This window comes from Mastomys coucha, unplaced genomic scaffold, assembly GCF_008632895.1.
Source record: "Mastomys coucha isolate ucsf_1 unplaced genomic scaffold, UCSF_Mcou_1 pScaffold4, whole genome shotgun sequence".
NCBI classification, from domain to species: domain Eukaryota; kingdom Metazoa; phylum Chordata; class Mammalia; order Rodentia; family Muridae; genus Mastomys; species Mastomys coucha.
In genome coordinates, this window is record NW_022196910.1 from 12119248 (window position 1) to 12133682 (window position 14435).

The 14435-nt window shown below is 51.2% G+C and overlaps 1 protein-coding gene across 3 annotated transcripts in view; it reads right to left on the bottom strand.

The window, feature by feature from the left end:
* Positions 1 to 9891, bottom strand: part of Rfx4 (regulatory factor X4) — a 158114-nt gene extending 148223 nt beyond the window's left edge. Inside the window, exon 1 of one of the 3 annotated variants that reach the window (XM_031349020.1) lies at positions 9441 to 9891. In XM_031349020.1, the coding sequence (XP_031204880.1) occupies positions 9441 to 9483 (43 nt within the window). In that variant the 5' untranslated portion in view covers positions 9484 to 9891. Of the gene's footprint in view, positions 1 to 3801; positions 4112 to 9440 lie in introns of those variants that run through there. The other 2 variants (XM_031349018.1, XM_031349023.1) reach the window with 2 other exon arrangements.
* Between the last annotated feature and the right edge of the window lie 4544 nt (positions 9892 to 14435).

Genomic DNA, 14435 nt, shown 5'->3' on the forward strand with positions numbered 1-14435 from the left:
CTTCTTTCTTTTTCTCCTCCTCTTTCTCTTCCTCCTCCTTCTCTTCTTTTCTTCTTCTTTAATCTAAATGCCTGGCATTTGTAGAAATGCCCCCTACCCAAACAACAAGCACCTTCACAAACTCTGCCCTAGGTGCTGAAAGTAAAAGTTCAGGAGCATGAAGACCTCTCACCCAGCAGCCGCTGGGCCCTCTAGAATCATCCTTGCAATTCTCCAGGGTTTGATGTTTTAACTAAGGGCCCCAAGCCCTCCGCAGTCCTTCCTTACAAACTCCCTGACCATTCCTAGCCAGATGTATGTTCTATGATGCCAAATCATGCCTCATGGAGAAAGTTTCTTGTATTTTGTATTTGACAGGAGCCAACAAGTAAGGAGACAAACCTCTCAGAAACAGAAATTTTACCCCAAATACTTACTCAGCACCTAAAGACAACATAAAATGATCTAATTTGTTTTTTGTGAAACAAAGAACTTTATGTAGACAGTAATTTTTCTTTCAGCCTAGATCAGTTGGTTTTAGCCTTCCTAATGTTGTAACCCTCTAATACATCTCCTCGTGATAGTAACCCCAACCATAAAATTATTTTATTACTACTTTATGACTGTGATTTTGCTACTGTTATAAATTGTATAGTAAATATCTGTGTTTTCTGATGGTCTTAGGTGACCCCTGTCAAAGGGTCATTTGACCCAAAAAGGAATCACATTGAGGACCTACTACTGCCTTAGACTATTGCCTGCAGAACTGGGCACTATGATGTAATCCTGGGGAAATGTTTAATCACTCAATTCCATCATTAGTTAAGTTTGAATTCATAACATGTGTCCAACTCTGGAGATAATATGGAATCCTAAATACTCCAAAAGGAACATTTAGATTCAGCACATTAGCTATGGATAGGCTGAGTGTATGTGTTAGCATTCTGTAGAAACTCCACCCCCACAGATACCCAGCAGCAGCCAGGTATGCTCCTCCCCATGGTTACCTGGCAACGGCCAGGTAGGCCTGGCCCTATAAGAGGGGCTGCTTGCCCTCTCCTCTCTCTCTTACTGCTGCTTCCCTCCCTTGCCTCTTCCCCCTTTGCTCCCTCTTCCCCCTCTTTCCTCGTGGTCATGGCCGGCCCCTACTTCTCTACTCTCTCCTTCTCTCTGCCTTTCTCTGCCTCTGCTATCCTCTTAACTCCCCTCCCCATGCCCGAAATAAACTCTATTCTATACCATACTGGCGTGGTGTGTGTCTGGTCCCTCAGGGGGAAGGGCTGCCTCCCTCGGCATGGCCCCCCGGAGGCACCCTCTTGCCCCACACCTCGCCAGAACATATTCTTATAGCTCTTTCTCTTTTTATGATCACAACAGCATGAACACCCCATGTTTAGACTAATCGTCCTGATAATATGGAACTCAAAAAAAGGCACTCATGATAACTTTTAAAATTATAAATTCTATAAATATAACATCCAAAGAAACACTTCCTCTTCCTGATGCAGCACACAATGATTTTACAGACACATCCACAAGACTCGAAACAAATTCATTGACATAATGTTCTCAACAAGATGCATTTGTGCCTCAAAATGAGACCCTGGCTTGGAGATGTAATTAGTAGTTACTAATTGTTCCCCATTTGAATGACCTTGTCCAAAGTCAGCTCAAAGATCCAGCCACTTGCATGGACTGACGTGCATTCTTCCCATGTGATGGTCTCAGGGCTTATGAAGTGGTAATTCTCTACTCATATTAAAAGTACCTATCTGCTGTATTCAGCAGTCTCTGGCTACATCTAAACAATGCCAACCATTAGCACAACTGGGTGGTTAGAAGACAGGACCGAAAACACTACATCTTTGTCTCTTTAAATTAAAACAAGCACAACACAAACCAATGTCCCTAGATTCTCTGCTCAATAATTATTGTTTGTATTCACAGGCAGATTACACTTTTGGGTTTTATTGAGGGTTAAGTAATCATAGGTACACAGCTTAAAGAATTCATGCTCTGTGTCTGCAGAAATGGCTCACCAGTTAAGAGCACTGGCTGCTCTCACAGAGGACCCAGGTTCAATTCCCTGTACCCACACAGTGGCTCACAACTGCCTGTAAGTCCAGTTTCAGGGGTCTGACATAAAGCGTCTGGCCACACAGGCACCAGGCACACACATGATACAAATACCGGATTTACTAGCACAGGCTAATGTGTTCCAGTTGCCTACATTTGGGCCAAATCCAGGTGAAAGCATTTCATTCTTTTCTGCTTTTAATGATCTCTCTATGTGTAGAGATGGGGAGATGGCTCGGATGGTAAGAGTGCTTACTATGTAAGTACAAGGACCTGAGTTCAAATCCCCAAAGTTTATGTAAAAAGAGAGCTGTAGCCCTCTCATGCTCTCTTGCCCTTTCCCTGCTTCCCTTTCCCCTTCTCTCCCTATTCCCTTCCTCCCCTCTCTCATGTGCTCTCTCTCTCTCCCTCATCCTCTCTCTCTGCCTTTCTCTGCCCCTACTACCCTCTTAACTCCTCTCCCCATGCCCTTAATAAACTCTATTCTATACTAAAAAAAAAAAAAAAAAAAGGCAGCTGTGGCCACCATGAGCTTATTACCCAGTTGCTCTATGAGGTGGAGACAGGAGGAAGGGGGCAGAGTTTGTGAGATGGTAGCCTAGATAGAGACTCAGTGAGAGATACTGTCTCCAGAACACCTGAGGCCCTCCTCAGGCCTCCCTTGCATGGGTACATACACCTACACACACACACACACACACACACACACACACACACACACACACAAATACTGCAGGAAGGGCAAAAGAACACAATCTTTTAGCACTTTGAGAGAAAGACTAGACTTACTGCCTCCAGGAGGCCAAGAATAAAGTGATTTAGTCTTTAAACAAGCGCTGTCTTCAAGCTGGAGGAGACCATAGAGGAAAACTGAGATGCGGGGAACAGGGGTGCAGGGTGCTCAGTTCCCAGAACCAGAACCAGAAAAGTCTGGGGGGCCCTCAGCAAGGTGTCCAGAGCACCTCTCTAACCACCCCCAGATCTCTCTCGGAGGACCTGAACTCCCCACAGCAGCCCTTGCCTCTACATGGTATTTTTTTTTTTCCACCTCCTTTAGAGACTGAGGAAGGCAAGGATATCACAGCACAACCGACAAAGTGGCTTTTTTAGGAAAGGTATAGAAGTGAATTAATTTTCTTGAGTGAATTAATGAGTGAATGCAAGATTGTCTTATGTTTGAAGTCAATGTTCAACCACCATCATACAGCCATTGCTATTATCTAAACTCCTCTTCCATGCAGAACGCTAATTCTACAAAGCAGTCCGTAATTCTCCATGCTCATATACTCACTTTTCTCCCACCAAAAGGGCGTCAGATCCACCTAAAGGCCAGATCCTATCCTGTCGTTCTGGTGTAAAACTATAGATGGCGGGTTAGCAGAGAGAGAGGAGCGTTCCTGTCTGACTTTCCTGTTACAGCTACCAACAGCAGTAACTTCGCCTCAGGCCAGCTCAAACCCTGCCTCATTCCACAGGGGGACTATGCAGAGTAAGGTTTTAATGGCTAATGGTGGCACACCTGTTATGGGGTTGACACCACTGCCATCTGATATATCATCCTTGCCTCTGAGTTCTATGGGGACTCTTACAGTGCCTTTAGGGCTTGCCAGTCTCAATGCCTTGACAGCTGGGTCTGTGGCTTTGATGTCCCCAAGGTCTGACACCCCACTAAGTGAGATGAATAAAACCCCAAAGGATTCCTTTACTTTTACGTTATACCTCCCAATAATCCACAGAAACCCTCACCAAACTGCAGGTCTCCGAGGAGAGGGGGAAGGGTGTGAGCAGCAGCAGGGAGCTCTCCCACCTTTTCCGTCCTGAAGTGTTTCGGGACCCCTAGAGGGGCAGCTGAAGAGCGTCCCAAGAGACCGGTAGAACATGTAGGGTGGGCAGTAGTTGGGGGCCTGGGGAACTGAAGCTCAGCCTTCCCAGAATTCTGGTTTGTGATGTCATCCCTTGGATCTCAGCTTTGTCAGTAACAGCCTGGCAGATACATTAGCTTATCCGTGGCCATCCAACAGTGGGAACAGAAAAGAACTGCCACGCTTCCGTGCCTCCCCCCTTCAGAACTTGTGAGGACTTATGTTCCTGAAGCTACCCTGCAGACAAAGGAACCTGGCAGGTGTCACATGCTGTGCGTGTCATCAGACACTGGGCACAGGGATGCAGGACAGTATCAGCTAGAACACAGCCATTTCGTTTCTTTTTTTTTGAGACAGTTCTTGTATACATCCCTGGGTGGTTTAGTATTTGCTATTTAGGCCAGGCTGCCTCAAACTCACAACCATCCTCTTGACTGTGCTTCCAGAGTGCCTGAATTACAGATGTGTGTCACACTCAAATACAGACTTTTTAAAATATCTACCCCATACTTATGGATGCATCAACAGTCTCAAACAAATGGGAGGGGCTCTTTTTCCCAAAGGGTCATGGGATTGTGAAATGTAAGACAGGAAATTATAAGGTGGTTGATCTTTGATGGTGCATTTTGGGACACTGACTTGTTATGTGTTCCTCAACAGCATGCCAGGGCCTCTGGTACTGCCTTCAACATCTAGACGCCTCTATTGAGTACTGCTCCCATAAAATCTAGTAACCTTTTGTAAACCTTTTTTAGGAGGCAGGGTATGGGGGGGGGAGGGTAAGAATGCACCTTAGACTGACATTGAGAAAGGAAATTAAGGATCTTTTAAAAACGAGTTATTCAAGGCTCTCGACTATTAAATTCCCAAGTGACCCCTATGTGTCTTAGAATATTAGTGGTTGGGGAGACAGTCACTGTGTAACATAGTTCAGACATTGCTAACAAAACAGTCTAAACATTGCTTCATGGACCCCATAGTAAAGCCAAACCCGAAGAGGCTCAGTCTAACTTGTTGGAAAATCAGTCTAACCTGCCTGCTCGCCTTTTCCCAAGCAGCGGCACATAGTCTGGGAAGGGCTTGATTGACTTACAGTTGAGTTACAAGTGGTTGAGCCAGAATCATAACACAAGCGCTTTGGCCACAAGGAGGCTGTCAGACAGGATACCCTCTCCACCAGCGAGATGTTGGTCAGGCACCTAACCCGCCACTTTTTCAGATCCCATTTGAGGAGAGGGATGAGAAAATTCCTTCTGGGCGACTCACGGGTCGTGGGGAAGAAAAGCCAGAACCTTTCATGCTGGCTAGCCTGTGGCTCTTGGGGAGGCAGACATACTGTCCAGCTGGCGCCTCGCTCAGGACCAGGAGGGACCCTGGAAGAGAACCCAGAACGCGGAGAGGCGGGGTGGGAGCAAGGGTGCACAAGCCGGCTGAGAAAAGGTGTAGCTGCGGGAGAGAAATTAGAGATCTTGGCCGCTCTGGGAAGCAGGACGGTCCAGCACTCACACAGCGCTGGGGAGGCCCCAAACAAACTCCTCTCCCTCCTTGCTCTCGGCCCTTTGTTGTCCGCCTCTGGCTCCCGCTCATGCCCTCGGGTCCCCCGCTCCCCCCCGCTTGAAGTCACCCCAACTGCACTCATAATATTTTGCTTTGCGCCGGGTCTGTTTTCCACCACCAACTTCCAGCAGTCTCCATGGCGACGCGCTGAGGATAGGGGGTGGGGTGGGGGCGGCGGCTGTTCAGATCTCAAGCCTGAGTCGCGGAGCAGCCGGTGCTAACTTTTTCGGGTGTCTGGGTACCGCACTAGGAAAAGTGCGCTATCCGGGGCCCGCCGGTGAAATCGCGAGCCCGCAGCTTGGTGGAGTCAGGCCTGTGTACTGGGGCCGCGTGGCCCAAAACTGCCATCGCGGGTCTCTGGAACCCGGGGACCACGAGAAACTCACTTGACCCTGCTCCCAAGCTCAGATGTTAGCAGGTGGCAAGGGTCCACCTCTCTGGCCACACACACACACACACACACACACACACAGACACACACACGCACAATCAATCAATCAGGAACGTCTGTGGAGAGTGAAGCTAGTTCAGCGTATGATCAAGGCTCTGTGATCTCTCCCTGCTCCCTGCTCTAATCCACAGACTCTCGCTCTCCGGCGGTTTCTTATACCTACCTTCGCCTTGGGGAAGAGACAGGAGGTCGCAGGCCTGTCCCCTCTGGGTGCTCTCTACCCTGTGGGCAGAAGAAACCTAAGGCTACAGGATGTCTCACCTTAGGGCCCATGAGACTAGGCTGGACCTAATGCCAGCTCACCCTGCCTGCAGAGTAGCGTGTCCACTTACCAGTGCCCCCCCCCCCCCAATTCAGATCCGACTGGAGAATCTTTGATGCCCCAGCTGGGAGCTCTGGAGATGGGACCGGGGGTGGGGGTGAAAACTGAGATAGAATTAGAAACTTCCAATTGGAGAGCCACAATGCACCCCTCTAAGAAGCTGTCCCGTTTAACAAGAAACGGCCCTCTGACGCATAGTCGGATCAAGCTGTCTCAGCCAAACTTTACACATCCTCCTGGTAGTCAAAAATTCTGTCCACTTATCCTTGCTCATTCTCGAAATCGATTAGGGAGCGCCTGGACAGCGCTGCTCTGAGTAGAGAAGACAGAATTATAATCGGGTGGACACAAACAAGCAGCCACCGCCAGCGGCCCTCTTAGAGAGTGAGAGCCAAACGGGTCTGAGCACCCACTTTGGGGCGGGGTGGGTCTTGCGTGTTGTCGCTGACTGTTAAACTCAGTCCCGGAGGACCCGCACGTCGATGGATCCTGAGCGCGCCCGCTGCCTTTGCAGCCCGGCAGAGCTTGGCGAAGCCGCCAGAATCCAATGTTCGAGGGGCTTTACTTTGTAGTGTTGAGAATCCAGAGAGCCGAGGACCTAGGAGGCGCGCGCCGGCTCCTGGGCCTCCCCCGACGGGGCCATTGTCTTGGCCCCACACTTGTAGTGTATTTTGGAAAAACTCAAGGAATATATTACCAGCTCGATGCGCGGAACAAAGGGGCGAGTTTCCGCAGGTCACGCTGAAGTGGGCCCAAAGCAGGCCACTAGAGCACCGGCCCCAGCAAAACCGTTCTCCCATGCCCGAGGCACTTTGCGGGGATTTTTTTTTTTTTTTTTTTTTCTTTTAAGAGACAGAGACTGTTGCTTCGACTTGCCAGTCCCTCTGAACATGGATGCTTCGGACTTCGCTCCAGCAACTGCTGTGAGCCTGTCGTTTGAGCCGGTTAAGAATGAAATCACTGATTTCGCGTTTCTACTCGAGCGCAACCTTACACCAAGGGAATAGAATCGAACTGCCCAGTGGAGCGCTGGGCTCTGCAGGCTCGGGGAGGGGGAATGAAGCTTTTACATAACAAGAGAAACTCAGAAGAAAGACTAATTGGATTAATTCTCTGTAAGGGAGGCTCCTGGATCGGACCTAGGCACTTTACTTGTCCGGAGTTTTGCATGTGAAATGTCACCTGGTGCGCCTGGAGTGACTTCTCAATTGATGCCATTAACCAAAACTTTTGATTTTGAGTTCAAGAGTGTGATCTAGAGATATATATCTTAGGTATGAGAGAGGAGCCAGGGAGCACTGGGGTTTCATAACCCATTTGGGATGTTCGCAGTTGGGATGGAAGTGGCCCGTGCTCACACAACCACCCGATAAACCACGATTAAAAAGAGAAAGTGCCCACAATTCTAAGGCTTTCCTCACCAAACACCCAAAGGACTCAAGTCCTGTGGAGGGATCGACTAATATCTCATCTAGGGTATGCCAGCGTTGGGGTATGAGGAAGGCTCCCAGACACCGTGTACAGACCCCTTGAAACTCGACCACTAATTCTGTACAAATGGATTTAATCTGGTTAAATCCATTCACTTTTTAGAGCCGCGGATCTTAGGAAGTTTTCCTTGAGTTAAAAGAATATTGAAGCAAAGGCTCTTGCCTCTCCAGAACCAGGATTGCTAGCGTGTGGAGAAGACTCCAACGGGGCCTGAGCCGGGTGCCGCTCTCCAGAGAAGACCGCTTTGAGCCTCCGCAGGTGCTCGCCGCTAGCTAAGCAGGACATTAGAAGCTCAGGCTTTCGCTACGCTCAGGAGGTTTACAGACACCCAGGAAAGCCTGAGGCTTGACTGTACCAGAGACAGGAAAAAAAAAAAGAAAAAAGAAAAGAAAAAGTACCCTGGAATGCCGCAGATACTCCTGGGCCGGCGGCCTCCTCCACCAGGTCTGCAATGTAGGCCAAGAGAGGCCTAGATCCTTCCTCACGGTACCTGGGAAGATATCTAGACAGCTTAATCTTTTTACGACCTGCCTAAGGGGTGGGTGGAGTGAGGGTAGAGCTGTCTGTGGTGTTATTTCCAAGTAAGTTAAATTGTGTCAGGGCGCAGCTGAGGCCAGCACGCACTTGTTGCTCAGCTGCAATGCCCTCACATTCTCTCAGGTTTGAGTCAAGCTGCTGCCTATGCCCAGGCTGTCCTCCTAGGGCCCCTTAAAACTCCAAAAACTGTGTCCCAGCAGGGATTGGAGTGGCCTGGTGGAAAGACTGGGCCTAACGAAGGAAGTAAAAAAAAAATTTTTTTTGAGAAGAATATCTACATGGAAAGGACATAGGAAAAGTTACACAATTTGAAGTGCGGCGGGTCCCCAAAGATACTAGGCGTAGAAGTTGATGAACGGGTCGACTGGAGAAGACGCTGAGTATTTTCGTTGTAGGAGATTCCATGTCTTCCCGTTTATGTTGTGAACCGTGGGGACCCTAGTCCACCACACAGCCCTCAAACTGCAGGCCAGTTCACAAGAGTCAGTGTCAGGCCTCTTCTGATGTTCTGCATTCTGCTCCCCACAACCCTTTGCAAGGTTACAGCCTCCGTGCGGAGTGGCTAGCCGGGAGGCTACAATTCTGGGCGCCCATCTCCCACAGCCCAAAGCTACCAATGCCCCAGGACCACCGGGTTCGCCACCGCCACTCCCTCCCTGCAGCGAGATTCCAGAAGCCAGAGCCTCCAGTGCGCGGTGAGACGCGGTACGCGGTCGCCCTCCACCACCACCACCCCCCCCCCCCCCCAACTTAGGAGCGTTCCGGGCCCTCGCCCCAGATCCTAACTAAGTATACCACTACCCTGCCCAAAGCCAGGGCCGCCGCGGGGCCAGAGCGGGGACCACTGGCTCGCAAAGCTCCTGCAAGTAGCATAAACACCTCGAGCTCGCCGCGAGCCAGCGAGCATCTTTATGCAACTTTATGTCCAAGTGAAAGCACTCTCCTCAGCGTGCGCGCACGCGCACACACGCATTTACACTCACACACTTCCATGCATCCACTTACACACTTAGCGCTGGACCGAAAACTTCTGCACGCTCTCCTCTCCTGGGATCCCACTGTCAGGTTGTCCCGCCTGAACTTTTTGCAACTCTTTCTGAAGTGCCCCCCCCGTCCCTTCTCCTTCCCCCCCAATGTCTTCCCACCAAGTCCCACCAGGACTAACCTGTGGAATCCATGTCGGGTTCCTCCAGTAACCCACAATGCATGCTCTTCCCATGGACAGCACAGACGCCCCCCAAAAGTCCTGATATTTGGGGATCCCCTGTGCTAAAGATGCCCAGGGAGGAAGGGAGGGAAGGAGTAAGGAAGGAAGGGACAGCGAGAGGGGGGGGAGACGGTGGGTGAGAGGGCAAAAGGATAAAAGGGGAAAAGAAAGAACCAGAGGAAAGAAAAGAGGCGAAGAAGCGAGGGAAGGAAGCAAGCTAGAGCGGAGGGAGCGAGCAAGCGAGCGAGGGGACACTCAGTAATCCAGTCGGGCAAAACCAAACCCGTCAAAATGTTTGCGGATGTTTCATGGGAAAAAACATCATTTTATAGGAGCCCCGATGGGAGCAATGTCATTGATAGGCCAGCGGGCCTGATGAATGGCCGCTCGTCAGATGGGGCCGTGGCGAGGCGCACTGTGAAGCCCATTGTGGGCCTGTTTTGAATAAGAAAAGCCGCCTCCGAAAAGGGGGGCTCAGAGCGACGCAATCCCAGCCCTCCGACTTCCCCCTTCTATTATAGCATTAGCAACGTTTTTCTTATTTAAAGTTCCAGAGGCCTTCTCCAGCCTTAGCCCGGCACTCATTATAGGCGAAATCAAAATTGGCTTAGATCTGCCCCCCTCTCCAGTCCTCCCGCGCCCCGGCCCCGCGCGGTGCAGCCATGAAGGGGGGTGCAGTGGTACCCGGGCCCTAGAAGTCTCCTGTGCGGCCACGAGTGGGCCCGACTCCTTTTTTCTCTCCCCTCGAGACACGTCCCGTTTTCGCCTTGAGTTAGATTTTGAGTAGGGGCCCGGGTGCAATGCAGAGGGAGTATGTCTTGAGTTTCTTCCACGCAGATCCGCGGACGTGCGTGGGAGTAGAGGTTGAGGAAGGGGAAGCTGAAGCCTTAGTTTCCCATCGCCAGTCTGAGGGACAAGAAAGACGCTTGGCTGCAAGGGGGTGAGGGGCTGGCTTGCGTCCTCCAGAACTTTTGTACCCCTGTCTCTCGTTCTACGGGTCTCTCCCGGTCTGCGTGGCTCGCTCTCCATTTCTCCCTAGGCTGCGAGTCTCTTTGTCTCTCCCTAGTTCTGCGCCCCCCTGGATCTCTGGGACCCTCACCCCCACCCCCGCGCCTCTTCCCATAACCCTGTGTGTCAGTCTGTCTGCGTCCGGGCCCCTCCCTCTTCCCATGTCCCCCCGCTCCCTCCCCTCCGCCACCCTCTCGGTCCCCCACAGCCAGCAGCGGAATTGGTGAGAAGCCCCGGCGTCCGAGCTGGGGACGCGGCTTTCCCAGGGACCCCTCCCCGGCGCAGTTGAAAGTGCGGGAGGGGGAGGGGGCCAGGGCCTGTGGACCGCAAGTGGAAAGTGGGGGTGGAGGGGGGGCTCCCGTGGCCCCGGGAAAGTGGCCGCTCGCGGGCCGGCCGCTCTGTGATTAGAATATGAATGGGCTCGGCGGGCGGAAGAGAAAGGCGGATTACCCCGCTGCTTTGACCATGGACAGAGGCAGCGCCAGCGGCGCAGGGGCGGATCGCCCGGGTCCCTCCCGCCGAGCCGGGTGCGCTTCTTGCCCGCGACCCCGGGCCTGCCCACTTCGGGCCTCCGGGTAGCCCCCGAGCCGCACCGAGTGGGACAATGTTGGGAGGGGGCAAGGGACCAGCACGTGCCGAGTTAAGGTCACAAGAAGCGCGGAAGGGGTAGCGCAGAGTGCTGGGCAGAAGAGTTCGAATCCCAGCTCTGCAGATTCCTTCATCTTTTTGAGCCTCAGCTTCCTCATCTGTGAAATGGGGGTAACGACGTTTCTCCCCGCGTTGCTCTCCCCAGGCCCTGCCGGGCCTCTGTGTGTAATTGCTCCTTCTTGCTCAAACTACTGCTAAGTTCCAATCCGGCTTGTGTCTAGGGAACAGCCTCTCGCACACCACTATCTTGTGCCCAGAAGCCCTCCTCCAGTCAGCCCCCAGGCACAGCTTTCCTTCTCTGGCGGTGGATGAAAAGCTTTGGCGGCCGAAGGGGATGAATACTATCTCCTCAAAGCCCCGTGGGTTCCAAGTGAGAGATCAATGGCTGAGTCTTTTTCTAGAAGTCTCACTGGCCGTGGACTAAATGCCAGGGTGCATGGTCAAAGCGGAGCTCCGCCGCGTGCATAAGTTGACAGTGTGGATCCTGTCTCCAGGGAGGAGAGCGGCTACTACCCAGAGAGCTTGGCGTTCCCTGGGGAGTTCTTGGCCATCGAACCTGTGGGGCGGAGGTGCTCTGTAGAAGGCAGGTGAGAATGCTATGCAGAAGGCGCTAGCATTACACTCATTAGTAGTGTGTGTGTGCGTGTGTGTGTGCGTGTGTGTGTGTGTGTGTGTGTGTGTGTGTGTGTGTTAGGATGAGCTGCCCTCACCAAGCAAGGGTGACAGAGAAGGACCAGGAGATAGAGGAGCAGTGAGCTGCCACCCAGCTGGTGTTTAACAAATACAACTGAGGCTGGCCACAGGGCCCTCCCCATCCCTGCCCTGCTCAGCCTGAGAGGAGAGAGGTTCTCTGAGCTTATATTGGAGCGAGGGGAGAGATGCTAATTGGGTTGTATAGTGTGCCTGTTATATGACAGAGTGAACAAATATCAGAGACTCAGTGACACTCAGGAGGTGACACGAGCTTTAAAATGGTGCTTGCTATCTTTACGTCAGATTTAAACAAACAAACAAACAAACAAAAAATCTTCTAAAGAATGCTATCCAGGGCTGATCTGGACACATACATAGTAAACACCGAGCTGTGGCCTCTTGCACAGCTTCCTGAAAGTTTGCCATCCTTTGATAAGATGGCTTAGTTGAATACTAACAGGTACCACTCACTGCCAAGGCCGCAGTGATACTATCTCATTTAACCCCACTACGCAAGGAGTTCATGTTGCTGTCCCCTCTTTAGGGAGGGCAAATGGCAATCAGTATGCCCAGCCTGGGCAGCCAGAATGGCTGTGATAACTTCCACCCTTGTCCTCTGGAGCACAGCACAGAAAGGCAGTGGAGGAAGGTACAGAAGCTGGGAGATGGGGGAGGGAGCATATGATAAGCCTGGAGAAAATGAGGACCACACCAAAGGCTGAGTTAACCAGACCTGGGGCAGAGTGGAAGGCCAATGGGAGCGTCTGTCTGATGTGCTGTGGAACTCAGGAAGGGGTAATGGAAGATGCTTTCTTTTGAAGGCTATGCAAAGAAACGGATCTTGCAGAGGTTTTGAGCATCCAGTGCTAGCAGTGCAGTTTGGGATCACGATGACCACACAGTGGTAGCAGGAAGATGATCTGGTTGCCAGAGAGAGTGGTGCCATGGATAATGGAAGGAGATAGCTGACCCTGGCGCTCAGCAGCTGGGGACAGGGGCTCTGGAGACCCTGAGAAGGACCGAAAGCGTTTCTCCAGCTTTGGTGATGATTATCTGTGGCCAGAAGAGAATGTGGAGGCGCATCACCTTATCCAGGAGCTTTCCCCCACTCCACTCATTGAGCAGGGCAAGGAGGGTGAAGAGGAGGCAGGGAAGGGAAGGTGGCCTGAAGTGCCCATAAAACTTGTTCATAGTCCAGCAGACTGACAGGCTCAAGAAGACACAGATAGTCAGGTTTTGTGTAGCAGTGGTGGCCACTGTGGCCTCTGGGGGGCGGGGGCAGGTGCAGGGGAGCGGTTACTGTGTGACATAGAAACAAAGGTGTGTGTGGGATCCTCTGGTGGGCTCTGCTCCTATGCTTGGGTCCCCACAGTTCTGTGCTTACCAACCCTGCCCTATCCTCATCATTATAGGCATGACGTCAATGTCAATGGATGCTGATGATTCACAGACAGTTTCTAACCTTCCTCCACTCCTGGTTTCTGGCCCTACAGACTCTGGGTATGGTGACTGGCTTACTTCCGTCAAAAGAAGGTGAGGACTCTATGACACAGGTCCCAGCCAGTCAGGGCCAGTCGGGGCCAGCCAGAGGCTTTTCTCACCTGCACGCATGCGCACTCCCTAGTGCTGGATTCGTGGGCTCCCAACTTGCCTTGCGAATAGTCACAAGCTGGTTACTGGCCCCACAATAAGTGATAGGTGCAGCTGGAACGTACTGGGCAGCCTGGAGAACTGCGTGATTCTCCAGGGAATCTAGAGACCTGTGAGCTATAAATAAACATTTGTTTTTATAAGCTTTGAAAGCATAGTCTTACCTTCAGAAAGGGAAAGACAGGTAACAATTGGTCTATTATTCTGCCTTGTTTAAGAGAATAAAAGTAATAGTAATGACGGGCTAGGATTTATTGAGCATCATTATGAGTATGCCATGGGTCAAAGTGTTTAAATGAATTATATTTAATTATCAGAATAATCCTGCGAGATAGGTAACATATTTATACCAGCATTGCACAGGAGGCACAGAGGGTAAGTAACTTGCCTAAGATTGCCCAGCAAGAAACAGTAAAGGCACTCCTTAAATCCAAGTAACCCACATGAACTCTTTCCCATGCTGCCTATGAAGCTGATCTCATCCCTCCAAGTCCCTTACTGGGGTTCTGGAATTCCATCTGTCCCCAGCAGACTTTGGCTGCTCCCTGAGGTGGTCTCCAAGCTCATGGCCCTCTCCATGAGAATCTCCCTCAGACCCTAGAGTTGTGAGGTCAGGAGCCTGCCCTTCCTCATCACTGTGCAAGCTTGTCATGCCAGCTACTTGGCTAATGTTGGCCAAGGCAACTGTGTGAGCTTGTCTTGAAGTAAAAAACTGTGAAGGGAGAGCTGTGGTTGCAGCTCTGAAGTAAAGTGCTCATAGTACACTCTAGACCATCGGTTCTCAACCTGGGGATGCTGACCCCTTTGGAGGTTGAACCACCTTCTCACAAAGGGTCACCTAAGACTATGGAAAAATCACAGATATATTTCCGTTAGAATTCATAACAAAATTGAGCAAAATTACAGTTTTGAAAGAGCAATGAAGTAATTTTATGGCTGGGGGTGATTAATACA